Source organism: Miniopterus schreibersii (genome assembly GCF_964146895.1).
Source record: "Miniopterus schreibersii genome assembly, chromosome: Y".
Classification (NCBI taxonomy): Eukaryota; Metazoa; Chordata; class Mammalia; order Chiroptera; family Miniopteridae; genus Miniopterus; species Miniopterus schreibersii.
Window position 1 is genome coordinate 765001 of NC_138120.1, and position 14759 is coordinate 779759.

The 14759-nt window shown below is 56.0% G+C and overlaps 1 protein-coding gene across 2 annotated transcripts in view; it reads left to right on the forward strand.

Moving 5' to 3' along the window:
* Window positions 1-14268, forward strand: part of LOC308551976 (A-kinase anchor protein 17A-like) — a 40481-nt gene extending 26213 nt beyond the window's left edge. Inside the window, exons 1-5 of one of the 2 annotated variants that reach the window (XM_081126906.1) lie at window positions 4646-4769; window positions 6599-7376; window positions 8248-8396; window positions 11113-11353; window positions 12439-14268. In XM_081126906.1, the coding sequence (XP_080983032.1) occupies window positions 6615-7376; window positions 8248-8396; window positions 11113-11353; window positions 12439-13377 (2091 nt within the window). In that variant the 5' untranslated portion in view covers window positions 4646-4769; window positions 6599-6614 and the 3' untranslated portion in view covers window positions 13378-14268. Of the gene's footprint in view, window positions 1-4645; window positions 4770-6598; window positions 7377-8247; window positions 8397-11112; window positions 11354-12438 lie in introns of those variants that run through there. The other variant, XM_081126907.1, reaches the window with a different exon arrangement.
* The last annotated feature ends 491 nt before the right edge of the window (window positions 14269-14759 follow it).

Below are 14759 nucleotides of genomic sequence, written 5' to 3' on the forward strand. Positions count from 1 at the left end.
CCTTTTCTCCACAACCTCCCCAACCCTTGTGATTGCTCGTCCTGTTGATAACAGCCATTCTCAGAGGTGAGAGGCTGCAAAGATTTACAGAGGTGAGGCTGGCCCATTTATTAAAAAACAAACAAAACAACTCGCCACGGCCGGTGTGGCTCAGTGGTTAGAGCGTCGGCCTGCACACCGAAGGCTCTCGGGTCTCATTCCCGACCAAGGGCAGGTACCTGGTTTGCAGGTTCGATCCCTGGCCTGTGCGGGAGGCAACCCATCGCTGTGTGTCTCTCGCATCAATGTTCCTCCTTCTCTTTCTCTCTTTCTCTCCCTTCTTTCCACTCTCTCCGTAAAAAAATTTAAAAAAAAATAAATCAATGGTAAAAATATCCTCTGTGAAGATTAACAAAAATTAAAAAAAATAAAAATTTTAAAAAAGCAACTCTCAGTGCTCACTGTGCAGGTTTTGGGGGAAGAAACGGGGAAGGCATCCATCATGACGACAGGTGTCTACAATGCAGGAAGAAAACAATGCTGAAAATAAAGCCTGTCTTTGCACAAGCCAAGCAAACGTCCTGCTCCAGGAAACACCGTATTTTTCTCTGTGTAGGAGTCGAGATCGACCTGAGCCTGGCAAAATGCCTCCATCAGGGTTCCCTTCTCCTCGGGGAGCCCACGGGAGGTTGCTGGGATCTCTCCCACGGAAAGCCGTGCACCCACACGCACCCATTCCTCACCCCGCACCTACACTAGGTGTAGGGGACACAGCTCTGCCCCTGGAGGCCGGGGTCCTCTCAACTTCCTCCTGCAAACCCTGAGCGACTCCTCGGGGACCCCGCCCTCCCCCTTCCTCATTACATTTATACATCTTCCTGCAAAGCATTTACCCAGAGTTAAAGCACTTCTGGGCTTTGTTTTAATATAGTGAAGACTGAACCTGAGCCAGAGAGAGGTCTGGCTTTAAAAATATATATATATGTATATATATATATATGTTTTAATTGATTTTAGACAGAGAGGAGAAACATCAATGACGAGAGGGAAACATTGATCGGCTGCCTCCTGCACGCCCCCTACTGAGAATCGAGCCCACAACCCGGGGCCTGTGCCCGACCGGAAATCGAACCTGAGACCCTCTGATGTGCAAACCGACGTTCTAACCACTGAACCACGCTGGCCAGGGCCAGGGTCATTCTAATTCCCCCATCCGACCCCTGCAATCTAACCAAACACCCTTAATTTAGCTCCTAGGTTTTTAGTTCTGTCCTTCGGCTACACACACACATTTATTATATCTATATCATCTATATCTATATCTATATCTATATCATCTATATCATCTATATCTATATCATCTATATCTATATCTATATCTATATCTATCATCTATCATCATCTATATCTATATCATCTATATCTATATCTATATCTATATCATCTATATCATCTATATCTATATCTATCTATATCTATATCTATATCTATCATCTATATCATCTATATCTATATCATCTATATCTATATCTATATCTATATCATCTATATCTATATCATCTATATCTATATGTATATATCTATCATCTATATCATCTATATCTATATCATCTATATCTATATCTATATCTATATCATCTATATCTATATCTATATCTATATCTATATCTATATCTATATCTATCTATATCATCTATATCTATATCTATATCTATCTATATCATCTATATCTATATCTACATGCACATATATGAAATATAAATTGCACATAGGCCTTTGTGTATCTGTGGGGAATGATCCATAGAATGAATTCCTGGCAGTAGGATTGCCAGTAAAAAATGAAAAACATGCTAATTTATAGACCTTGTCGCCCAGCCAGCGTGGCTCAGTGGTTGAGCATCGACCTACGAACCAGGAGGTCACAGTTCGATTCCCGGTCAGGGCACATACCCGGGGGTTGTGGGCTCGATCCCCAGTCAGGGGCGTGCAGAAGGCAGCCGATCAATGACTCTCATCATTGATGTTTGTCTCTCTCTCTTTCTCCCTTCCTCTCTCTGAAATCAATAAAAATGTATTTTAAAAAGAAAAATAAAAAGAATTACCTGGTGGCAAAATTGCAAAAGGTGTTTTTCATAAATAGGCTAATGTTCATGGGGAACCACTGGGCGGACGTGAGATGATGGGTTAACTGACCCTCAAGACCTTGGCTGCAAGGCCGGGCCAGAGGATCAATACAGGAGGGAGCTCCATCCAGTGCTCCCTAGGGTGGTGCGTGTGCCCCCTGGTGGAAAAATCGTGTTGTTGTTTCTTGTTTGTTGCTGTTTTTGTTAATTTTCGCCTGAGGGTGTTTTTTTCCGTTGGTTTTTAGAGAGTGGAAGGGAGCAGGGAGGCGAGGGAGAGAGAACCATGGATGAGAGAGACACGCCAACTGGTTGCTTCCAGAGGTGGGGAGTCAACAGGCAACCCAGGTACCCCGGGCGCTTGACCAGCAGGCGAGGGCCGACTGCTGTAACCACTGAGCACCACCGGCCAGGGTGAAACGTTGTTTTGAATAACAGCTTGTGTAACTGAGGTGGATGGATGGAGAGAGGGAAGTGGGTGGGTGGGTGGGTGGATGAGTGAATGGGCCGGCTGATGGATGGATAGATGGGGAGGTGGCTGGGTGGGTGGGTGCGTAAAGGATAGATGAAGGGATGGGTGGGTGGCTGGATGAGTGGACAGACACCTGGGTGGATGGGTGGGTGGATGGATGGATGGATGGATGGATGGATGGATGGATGGATGGATGAGCGGACAGCTGGGTTAGGTTTAGAGTTAGGATTTGGGTTGAGGTCAGGACGAGTGGCGTTCGGTTTCGGGTTAGGGTTGAGCTCAGCACCAGTGTTGAGGTTGGTATTAAGGTTACGACTCAGGTTATAGGTAAGATTAGGTGCGGCCTCTGGTTTGAGGCCAGGATTAGGGGTAAGGGTCAGGCTGGAACAGTTTAAAAGTGTACAAGGCCGTGTCCTTCCTCGAGGCCTCCAGGCCGTGTTTCTGCTCCTTCAAATCTCTCTGACGTCTCTGACTTCTACAGCTGAGTAGGGATTTTATTTTTATTTCTTATTTTTGATTCTTTTGGTTAATCCCCACTCGAGGATATTTTTTCCATTGATTTTTTTTTTTTTTAGAGGGAGTGGAAGGAACATTGATGTGAGAGAGACACATAGATTGGTCGCCTCCAACACATGCCCCAACCAGGGCCTGGGATCGAATCTGCGACCTAGGTATGTGCCCTTGACTGGGATGGAACCCGCCACCCTTCAGTCCCGGGCCAGTGGGCTCGGTGGTTAGAGCATCGGCCGGGACACCAAAGGGTCAAGGGTTCGATTCCCAGTCAAGGGCACGTGCCTGGATTGCAGGTTCGATCCAGGGCCCTGGATGCGGCTCGTGGGGGAGGCAACCAATGGATGTGTCTCTCTCACATTGATGTTTCTCTCTCTCTCCCCCTCCGTCCTTTACAGTCTCTAAAAAAATTTTTTAAAAGTCCTACTTGTCTCTGTGAACAGTGTGTGAATAGGACCACACAAGGCCCATATAGCAGACGCCCAGAAATGCCCCGGGAGCCCTTTTCTGTTTAAAACTTGACTTGAAATGGGGTCCCCTTTCCCACCCTCCCCTCTCTGATGTTAATGCCTGGGCACCTGTGTTTAATAACGGAGGGTCCCTGTTCTTGTTTTCCGAGCCTACATTTTCAGTTTGGGGACTTCCGTGACATCTTAGGAGCATCATAAGCACACGTCTGGTGCAGGATCCGGCATAATGTGGGAGCTTAATAAATTATAATTGGCCAATTCATAATTCAATTATGTAACCATATAAGAATATGTTATATAAGGATATACTATATAAACATATAAAATTATATTAAGTATTATGTGTAAACTGTAACATTTTTATTTTTAAATTTTATGTTATCAAAAATAAATAGCACATAGAACCTGACAATAGGGAACACTTAAAATAGCATATGTTTAAATTGCATTATGGTCTTCTATATAAACACATAAGAATGTAATGCAACCTGGAGGGAAATGTCTAATCTAGACAATCAAGACGTAATAAATAATTAAAGTAATTAATAAATGCGTGGTTCTATAGTAAATAATTTAAGTGCTATAGCTGAATTAGCGATGATGGATCACCAATCACCATATGTAATAAATGAAGTAATTCATAGGTGCATGGCTAGGTAATAAAAATGTATGATTAGATTGTAGGATGTATGGTAAATTAACATGCATAATAAAATAAACAAAGGAGTGGATAGTAAAGAATTTGCAGGGAATGCATATTGCTGTGTTACACACGATTATCATCATAATTTAGGTGCCTGCGCCTTAAAGCGGACGGGCGCCCCCTCCGGCCGCCGCCCGCACTTGGGGGCAGGTGTTCGCTTGACCCTGGGGGAGGCGGGGCGCACTCGCGCACGCGCAGTGCAGAGCCGGGTCCGGCCCGCCTCCTCCCGGGCCCGCGCCGGAAGTCCCGCCTTAGGGGCGGGGCCGTGCCGGGAGGAGAGCCCTGGAGCCGCCGCGCGGCCGCTTCCGCCGGCCCCCGAGCGCCGGAAGCAGAAGTGCGTCACAGGGCCGGGCAGCGGCAGGGCCAGCGGCGGCGGCAGCACGGCGCGTCAGGGGCGCTTCCGGCGGACGGGGTCGGCTCCGGACGAGAGGCCGCGCCTGCCGGGGTCGTCGGGGGGCGCAGCGAGCTGGGGCCAGGGCGGCGGCGGCGGGGGACGCAGGCGGTGCCCTGAGCCGGTGAGCGCCCCCTCCCGCCGGGGCCGGGGCCGGGGCCGGGGCCGGGGCCGGGGCCGGGGCCCGGGCCGCGAGGCGCCGGGGTCTCTGCGGCGCCGGAAGGGGCCGCGGTCCGGGGGCGCCGGGAGGGGGCGAGGGCGGGGAGTCATTGGGGGGCCAGCAGGGGACGAGGGTCGGGGTCTGCGGGGCGCCGGAGGGAGCGCGGGCCGGGGTCTCTGGGGCGCCGGAAGGGGCCGGGGGCCGGGGTCTGTGGGGCGCCGGAAGGGGCCGCGGGCGGGGAGTCATTGGGGGGTCGGGCCCGAGAGACGCCAGAAGGGGCCGGGGCCCTGAAGTACTTGCGTTCCAGGGGTCCTGAGGGTCTGGGGGGCCGGGGGTGCTGGGCGGGCAGGGATACGGGGGATCTGGGGCCCCGGGGCATCCCGGGGGTTTGTGGGTAGGGGTCTGCCGGGACGTCAGGGGTCAGCGGGAGGTCGGGGGTGGGCCTGAAGTACTTGCGGTCCGGGGGTGCTGAGGGTGGGGGGTCGGGAAGCCTGGGTTCCGGGGTACAGTGGGGCCTGTGAGGGGGAAGGTGGGGGAGGGGCGGGGAGTATCAAGGAGACTGGGGTGGGGGCTGCGTCTGGGGGTTGCCATGGAGACCGAGAGCCCCAGGGAGGCTGTTGCCTGGAGGCCAGGAACACAGGGGGCTGGAGAAGCCGGGGTACCAATCGTGATAGGGGATTTATGGGGGTACCCAGAAGATAGGGAGGCTGCTTGTGGGGGTTGGAGAGATTGGGGGTGCACCCCGGGGACTGAGGGTGGCCTGGGGCAGCTAGGGGATGAAGACAGTGCCATGTCCTGATTGGGGTGCGGCTGTCTGGTCCTCGGAGTCCTGGGGGAAAGGGGTGTCCTGGGGGAAGGGGGTGTCCTGGGAGAAAGGGGGTGTCCTGGGAGAAAGGGGCTGTCCTGGAGGGGATGGGGTGTCCTGGGGGAAAGGGGCTGTCCTGGGGGGAGTGGGTGTCCTGGGGGAAAGGGGCCGTCCTGGGGGGAGTGGGTGTCCTGGGGGAAAGGGGCCGTCCTGGGGGCAGGTCTGGGCTCTCAGGCTAGGCTCTAGCCCCCACCCACCCTTCCAGCTGGCTCTGCATCCTGCTCAGACACTCCCGCTTTGGGGCCCTGCCACCCCCCCCCACCTGTGTCTCAGGACTTGTGCCTGGAACTGTCCCAGCTGAACTGGTGGGTGAGCAGAGCTGGTGGGCACTTGGCTGGACAGGTCCCACCCCCCACCAGGTTGTGTGGGTGTCTGATGCCAAGCTCTTGGCTGGAGCCTGGCCTTCCGAGGACTCGTCAGACCAGTAGGGGGGACCAGCCACAGAGGAGGTGGCGGGGAAGCCACAGGTGGCTCTGGTTCTAGCACTTTCAGCTGTCACTTGGGGAAAGAGGAACATTGTTTTATCACCACGAAACCTCCTGTTTCTTCTGTGCAAACACCAGGCTGCCTCCTCCAAGACCCTCCCAGGTGCCTGGAGCTGAGCTCTGCCTGTTCTCCAGCAAGTTGCTTGTACCTTTCTGGGGAGCTAGGCGGACCCTGGTTTGCCCCTCCCCCAGCTGCTGCACGAGGGTGGGGAGCTGGCCCTGGGACAGCTGCTTCTGGGTCCTGGGTGCCAGTCAGCGCAGATGGAAGTTCGGACGCTGAGCTGTTCTTAAAAGTGTTTGTCCATCCAGGTCTTTGTTCCCTTTAGTGTGATCTGATGGTTTACAACCAACAGCCACTCGGGTGATGAGGGCTTTTATTGAGGTTGACACCACTTTCTCTTCCCTGGGCCTCGAGTACTGACCATCCCTTGTGTTTGTCCCAGGCCCAAGGTCCCGGCTATGGCAGCGGCTACCATAGTGCACGACACGTCTGAGGCGGTGGAACTGTGCCCTCTCTACGGTCTCTACCTGAAGCCCATCACCAAGATGACCATCAGCGTGGCCCTCCCGCAGCTGAAGCAGCCGGGGAAGTCCATCTCCAACTGGGAGGTGATGGAGAGGCTGAAGGGCATGGTGCACAACCACCAGTTCTCCACGCTACGCATCTCCAAGAGCACCATGGACTTCATCCGCTTCGAGGGCGAGGTGGAGAACAGGAGCATGGTCAAGTCTTTCCTGGCCTGCCTGGACGGCAAGACCATCAAGCTCAGCGGCTTCTCCGACATCCTCAAGGTGCGGGCCGCCGAGTTCAAGATCGACTTCCCCACCCGCCACGATTGGGACTCTTTCTTCCGGGACGCCAAGGACATGAACGAGACGCTGCCCGGAGAGCGGCCGGACACTATCCACCTGGAGGGGCTGCCCTGCAAGTGGTTCGCCCTGAAGGAGTCGGGCTCCGAAAAGCCCAGCGAGGATGTCCTAGTCAAGGTGTTTGAGAAGTTTGGGGAGATCCGGAACGTGGACATCCCCATGCTGGACCCCTACCGGGAGGAGATGACTGGGCGCAACTTCCATACCTTCAGTTTCGGGGGCCACTTGAACTTCGAGGCGTATGTCCAGTACTGTGAATACGCCGGCTTCATCCAGGCCATGAGCGCCCTGCGTGGGATGAAGCTCATGTACAAGGGGGAGGACGGCAAAGCCGTGGCCTGCAACATCAAGGTGAGACTTGGCTTCCTGCTGGACGGCGGCCGCCCTCCGGCCTGTGCAGAGTAAGGGGAAGACATCACAACAGATGTGTGATCTGTAGAATTTCAGGTGCAGGCATTGCCTCTGGCTCATGCCCCAACCAGGGCAGGACGAACCTGCAACCCAGGGACACACCCTTAACTGGGAATCAGACCCCCAACCTTTTGGTCATCTGGTGGTTGGGTTAAACACTGGCCAAACGGAAGTCATATCTTTAGCAACACGTGCGACGGCCAAGTGTATGAATGTAGTTTTGGGGTCATCTGAAAGGAATTCTGTCCTGAAGGAGCTGGGACAGCTTGGTGCCTCCCAAACCCCCTGTTTTAAAGGAGGCAGGGCTTCTGTTCTATTGGTGTGTACTGTGTCCTCAGTTTGTGGTGACAAGGACACCAGCCTCCTAGAGGAGTCAGGTTTTTGTGGCTGCTGGACAGCTTGCACCTATTCGTAGAGGCACAGGCCCTGTGGTGGGTGGGTCCTGGGCATGGTTGGTGGGACATTGGGGCTGCTGGGAGCAGAAGGGGAGAATTGTCTCGTTAATGGGGCAACTTTTTTATTCTTAGTAAGCAAGGCAAAGGCAAGGTAACGTCCCAGGGCGAGTTCATCCTCTGTGATTGAATCGGGACTTCATGGGGTGGGGGGTTCAGTCTGGACCCAGAAACTGGGATTCCAGCATATGTCCTGGGTCTGGCTGGCTCCTGAGTGGACAGCACCCTGTAGCTGTGGTCATCTGAAGGACTCAATGATGCCTCTTGTGTGTGCATGCCTGCCTGTGGGGGTCATGCTCCTCCCAGCTAGGAGATGGTGCCATCGGTCTCTCCACTTGGCACTGTATTTTGTTCTGAAGGTCTCTTTCGATTCAACCAAACATCTAAGCGATGCCTCCATCAAGAAGCGGCAGCTGGAGAGACAGAAACTGCAGGAGCTGGAGCAGCAGCGGGAGGAACAGAAGCGGCGAGAGAAGGAAGCCGAGGAGCGGCAGAGGGCCGAGGAGAGGTGGGCTGTGTGTGTGCTTGGGGCCTTGGAAGCCATGCCTGACTCATGTGTGCATTTGTGTACTTGTGCTCACATGCCACGGCTGCTGGGGACTTGGTACAAAGTGCGAGCACCTTTGTTCCCACCCCAAAATTTATTTCCACTTGAGACAGGGCCTGTGCGGGTCCCACGACTGCACCTGCCCTGCCCTCCAGAGCATGTCAGTCACGCGCCTCTGTGTGTCCTGCTGAAGCCAGCGAATCGGCCTGGCTGTTGTGTGTTCTGCATTTGGTTGAAGCTACGCTCACAAAACGATTATAGAGACCTGATGGAATGGCCCGTTTTAATAATAAACAGTTCCAGTGGAGAGGCCTATAACTGCTTCAGATGTCAGGAGAGCAACTCAGGTCACAATTTACCCCCTTTTGCAGTTTTTATGGTTGTTATAAAAGTAACATAACCAAGGATATTTCCCCAGTTTTGGGAAGCAGAGAAGTTCTGCGTATGCCGTCCCTGCCGCTGTGCTCTTGGAGTTTCCAGCACACGTGTGTGTGCCTCTGCTTTGTGTTTGCTGAAGTCCCGTCTCAGACACGGGGTGGGGGGATGTTTGTGGGAGTCACTCCTGACTTTCAGTTTATCTCTCCGAGGAACTGACATAACTGTCTCCCACTGTGGGTCCTTGTTTTCTCCTCTGGTCTTCCTTGGGTCAGCTGTGCAGCCATGAGCATATGTGTGTCCTGAGCCGTTTCCGTCTTTGCCTCAGAGCCCTGGTCCAGCTTGTGGTGCCAGACCAAGCTGTTGTCGTCGTATGAACCCCACACCATGGTTTGGGGAGGCCGGACTACCTGTGGATGACAGGGAGGGTGTGGGTCAGGTAGGAGAGGCCCTGAGCAGTCCTGCGTCTGAGCCGTGGAGCCAGGTCACCTCTGCACAGAGCGGGACGCCTGGGGAGCATGAGACCAGTTTGTGGTGGGGCAGCTGTCCTCAGGGCTTTGCCTGGAGGGAAGGAGATGGATGGTACACTTTGTAAAACATCAGCTCTTGGGCAGAGCAGGGAAAGCCCAGGCAGGCAGCCTAGTCGAGACACATCCTGCAGCGTGAAGACCAGACCAGCCTGTGTCCGGAGTGGGCTTGTCCCCAAGTGTCAACTGTGACCCACAGACTGTGCTGTCCGTCTGCCTAGTTACCCCAGCATTTCACAAAGCAGCTCGGGGGCCCTTTCCTTGGCCTTTATGGGAGGAAAAAGCAGCTCAGGAAGTGGGACGTGTGGTCCTTGAGGACAGATGTAGGCTCCGTGTGGGGCGGGGGTAGGGTGAGGACAGAGGGTTCTGGGCAGCAGGCTGGTGCTGGTGCTGGGGCCCTGGGGTGACAGGAAGGGGGCCTGTGTTTCGTGCCAGCTGGGGCGGGTGTGGGGCTCATGTGCAGGGCTTCAGTCATACCAGGATGGCCCTTGCCCTCTCTTGGCCTGAGCCTGCAGGCTGGACGCAGGGCGCCCCCGCGTCTGCTCCCCATTTCCTCCGTCACAGGTGTGGGTGGTGCAGGTTTAATGAGGAACAGGGTGCAGCTGCAGGCATCATGTTCCTGGAAGGTCATGCTTGGGATTGAGTCGTGTTTATTCGAGCGATGGCCACGTGCAATCTCCAGGAGGCCATGTGAGCCGCAGCTCCTGAGGTTGTGGGGCCTGCCCTGGAGTGTGGCGGGAAGCCTGGTGCTCGGCCCTCGGCACTCTGCCCGGCTCCTTCCTGGCCTGCAGGGCATTTGCACCCTGCTTCCTCACCCCACGCTCCGTCCTCTCTGTGGCAGCTCCCCGGGTCCCTCCTAGGTGTCATCCTGCGTGGAGCACCCCTGTCTTCATGTGAACTGTGTTTGACAATCTTAAACCCAGGGAGTGGACAAGGGTGCTCCAGACGGTCCCTGGGGTCGTAGTCCGTCCTGCTTACCTTTGGTGCTCATATCAGGGATTTCCCCCCAAAAGCATTGTTGGAGCTAAGTTGTTTGGCGTGCTGTGGATTTATTTCAAAGAAAAGTCACCATCTTTAAGTAGCATTTATTTAATGTCCTCCCAGGATGTCCATGAGATGTGGGTGCTGTTGGTCCCTCCATCAGGACACTCCAGAGCGAAGCATCCTCAGCTTTCTGTCATTGGGGGTTTGCGTTTTCTAGAATTTCACACAAACGGGATCGTGCGGTGTGTGATCCTCCTTGTGTGATGTTTCCTGGGCGGAATGCTTCCAAAATATTCCTTGTGGCTGTGCAGGACCGAGGTTCCCCGGGTGCCACGCAGCCTCCGAGGGCACCGGGGTGGGGAACTTGTCCCTACTGGGGATCGCTGTGGATTGACCTGGCATTTTAGGAGCTGTTCCTTTCTGAGCTGAAGCCAGTGCCTGACCGCCCTCTCCTGTTGTGTGGCCTCCACCTGTAGCTGGTGCGTGTTGTTCAGAGGGAAACAGTCATGGTGTCAAATCCATGGCTCCCTCTCTACAGGGCTTCAGGTTTGGGTCCCACGTAGCAACACTGTCCCTGGGGAGACTGAAACCCTCACCTTGTGGGTCTGCTGCTTCTTGGGTGTTTTGGCTCAACTGAAATGGATTTGGGGATAAAGAGCTGAAATGGTTAATCGTGTGAACATTTTCCCAGATCTGCTTTTCCCGCTGGCTTAAAATAGCACCTGTGTCGGTACAGGGTGTTCACCTGCCGCCCTGCGTCTGCCTAACGGCCTCCTTGTGTGTTTGCGCAGGAAACAGAAGGAACTGGAAGAAATGGAGAGGGAGCGAAAGAGAGAGGAGAAGCTGCGCAAGAGGGAGCAGAAGCAGAGGGACCGCGAGCTCCGCCGCAACCAGAAGAAGCTGGAGAAGCTGCAGGCGGAGGAGCAGAAAAAGCTGCAGGAGAAGATCAAGCTGGAGGAGCGGAAGCTGCTGCTGGCCCAGCGCAACCTGCAGTCCATCCGGCTGATCGCAGAGCTGCTGAGCCGCGCCAAGGTACCCGGGCCGGGCCACACTCACGGGTGTGCGTGCCTATGTGGCGCGGCGGCTGTAGCCACAGCCAGAGGAATAGGCTTCCCAGAGAGGGTGGCTGTCCTCCGGTGTGGGTAGGGTTCCTGCCTCGTTCCGGATTTCAGACTTAGGGAGATGGTAGAGCTTTGAGTTAGTGTCACCTGTGTCCAGGCTTCCTGGGTACTGGCTGGATGGCCTTGGGGTGACCAAAGCCAAGGGTAACTGTTTCCTGGAGAGACGGGGAGGAGTGGCAGAGCTCTCAGAGAGTCACTCAGCCCCCACCCCCCCTTGCTCTCCTCTGCCTGGAATGCGCTGACCAGGTCACCCATCCTTGCCCTGACCCCCTATGGCCAGCAGTCCTGGGAAGGGGGGACAGGGGCACGAGGACTGAGCCTGCATCCCAGGGAACCTGGGGTGCACCACAGCACCTGCCGGGTTGCGTCGTGCTTCTGCAGCTGTGGCAGGTGTTGCCCGGTGCTGTGTGGATGACTGGTGCTGTGTGGATGAACCCTCAGGCCCAAGAGCCTCCTTATGCTTCCCGGAGGCCCGGCTGGTAACTCCTGGAGCTGGGCCGGGGGCCACGGACGGACAGGCCTGAGCTCAGGCAGCCTCGTGCCCCGTCGGCCTGGCCCAGGGCGACCCCCTAACTTGTTGTCTAATTACAGTGTTGATAAGGCCCCGGGAAGGACAGTGGCAGGCGCGCTGAGATGTGGCAGCTCAGCTCTTATTTCATGGTGAATATTGAAGACACTGACCCAGGCTGGCCCAGCACGTCCCGGCGGCCTGGGCGGCCTGTGTCTGCGTCGTCATCTCAGCTCCCTGGTGTGGCGACCACAGAGGGGCCTGGGCCACCCCCGAAATGCCTGCCCGGGGCTGTGCCAAGTAGCTTTGCCGTGGGGTGTGCACCTCGCCCGGATGGACGCATGACCGCCGGGTGTGGCAGGGATGGGTGCCGTATCGGCCAGGCCGTCGTCCGGCACCTCAGGCCGTGGGGCGTCTGAGAGCCCAGAGCCGCCCCGAGCGTGAGGGCGGGCCCCGGGCCCCTCTGAGGCCGTGCCTCTCTCCCGCAGGCGCTGAAGGTCCAGGAGCAGGAGCAGAAGGAGCAGGCCCTGCGGCAGCAGCAGCTGGAGGAGCGGCGGCGGCTGCAGGAGGCTGAGCTGCGGCGCGTAGAGGAGGAGAAGGAGCGAGCGCTGGGGCTGCAGAGGAAGGAGCGGCAGTTGCGCCAGCGCCTGCTGAGCATCCTGCTGAGCAAGAAGGCGGACGACCCGCAGGCGCAGGACGAGCTGGGCGTCGCGCCCGCGGACCTGCTGCAGCCTGTGCTGGACATCCTGCAGACGGTGTCGGCTGGGTGTGTCGGCGCGACCTCCCCGCGTCTCCCCGGGGGCCCGCCGCCCCCCGGCACCCCGAAGGAGACCCCGCTGCGGCCGGAGACGGAGTGCACTCCCCGAAACGTGAACGGGAACGTGGCCGAGGACACCCAGGGCAGGGACCAGCAGCCGCCTGGCCCAGCCACCCCCAACACCACCTCGCCCGAGAAAAGGTGCCCGGCCGTTCTTTCCTGCATCCCCGACAATAACCAGCAACCCAAGGGCGTCCCCACCTCCTGCGACCAGAATGTACCCCGGAAGGACGCCATTTCAGAGCTAGACAAGTGCAACCGGGAGCCCAGCAAGGGTCGGGGCCGGGCCGGCGGGGACCCGGGCGGCGAGGACAGACACACGAGGGATCGGAGCCGGTCGCAGCGGGCCGGCAGCCGGGAGGACGGGAGGCCACGCAAGGAGCGGAGATCCCATAAGAAACGCTCCCACCAGGACGACAGCCCCCACCGGCGCAGCTCAAGCCCCACTCATGCCCGGTCACGAAAGTCCCACAGCAAAGACCGCTCGGGCCACCGAGAGAGGAGCCGTGACCGCAGGGGTGGCTCAGGGAGGAAGCACAGCCGCCATCGCCGCAGCCAGAGGTCCCGTTCGGGGTCCCCCAGCCGGCACCGCAGCACCTGGGACAGGTAATGCAGGGCATGGTCTGCCCCATCCTGGAAGATCAGGACCTGGGGGAGCATCCTGGTTCTTCTGCTCGCTGCCTCAGAAACGCACGTCCCAGGAGCCTCAGCGTGGACAAGGGCAGCGCTTACGACTCCTCTCAACGCAGGTGGCCCTTGGGTTCCGCAGTGGGACCCAAGACCTTAGTTTCCCTTAAGATGTTGACGGATAGCTTTAATCTCGCCAGTTCTCTCTGTCTGCAGAAAAGCTGAGCCTAATGCGAGAGACGGCTGACCCGCCCTGTGACCAGGCAGTGCAGGATCTCAGTACCGCTCAGCGACCCCCTCTTGCCGTCGTCACGGCAGGCGCTGGGAAGGGCTGTGGGGATGGGTGGTCCCCGTGGGGACATCACGGTCCTGTGGGGCGCGGAGAGAGAGAACTTCCGCCGAGTCCTGCCGGGGATTTTTTTTTTTCCTTTTTGAAATTTTAGCACTGGGAAGCCCCGTGGCTGGGACGCCAAAGGAACCAAGCGACCCCTGGAGAAGGGAGTCCTGTAAGACTGAAACTCGGACTAGGTGTTGGGGCCGTGGGGCGTGGTGGGGGTGGCCGGCCCCCGATCTTCAGAAACATTCTACAAATCCCGGTAACTAAGCGAAGAGAGGGAAGTCGATTAAAAGCTTCAGTTCCTAGTCAAGGTCCGTGTGTGCAGTTTTTTTTAAGAAGCTGTTTTGCTAAATTATTTTTACTAGGATATGTTTCAGTCCGATTTAAGGCTGCACACTTGTTAAAATTTTATAACCATTCACCTCTCCAGGTGAAGTGCAGACAGATGTAAAAATCACCGTGACATTTGAGTTCAGAGAAGGGGTGTTTCTTCCAGTTTGCATTTTTAAGGTTGAAATAAAATCCTTTTTCCAATGAGCCAGTATTTTGTGTACTTTGTGTTCGTTGTAAAGTCTTTGGACTCTGTTGCTGAGCTGAGCCTGTTTCAGTATTTAGGGTCAGGGTCAGGGTCAGAGGGTGACTGGCTTCTGTCCAGGGCACGCCAGGGAGGGGCCTTTGGATGGGACAGGAGAAGCACCCCCTGGAGTTGTCTCTTAACAAATGCAGTAGAATGTTGGTCCCCCTAGTTCCTTATATTCATAAGCAAGAGAAGCGGGGTTCTTACTGTCAGCCTCCCGCTTGAGTCTCTTAGTTCCCTGTGAGAGTGGGGACCGCGTGAGACAGAGGCAGGCGGTCAAGCGCGCAGAGCAGGAGGCGGTCAGTTTTCATCAAGCCTGCAGGGTGGCTATTTGAGGCAAGTTGCATTTTGTTCCCAAGTTTCCAAATACACTTAAGGAAAAAACACACACAAAACCAGCCTCACTGGGGAGGGCTTGGGGTATAGAGAAAGAAAACCTCTGCCTGTCTTC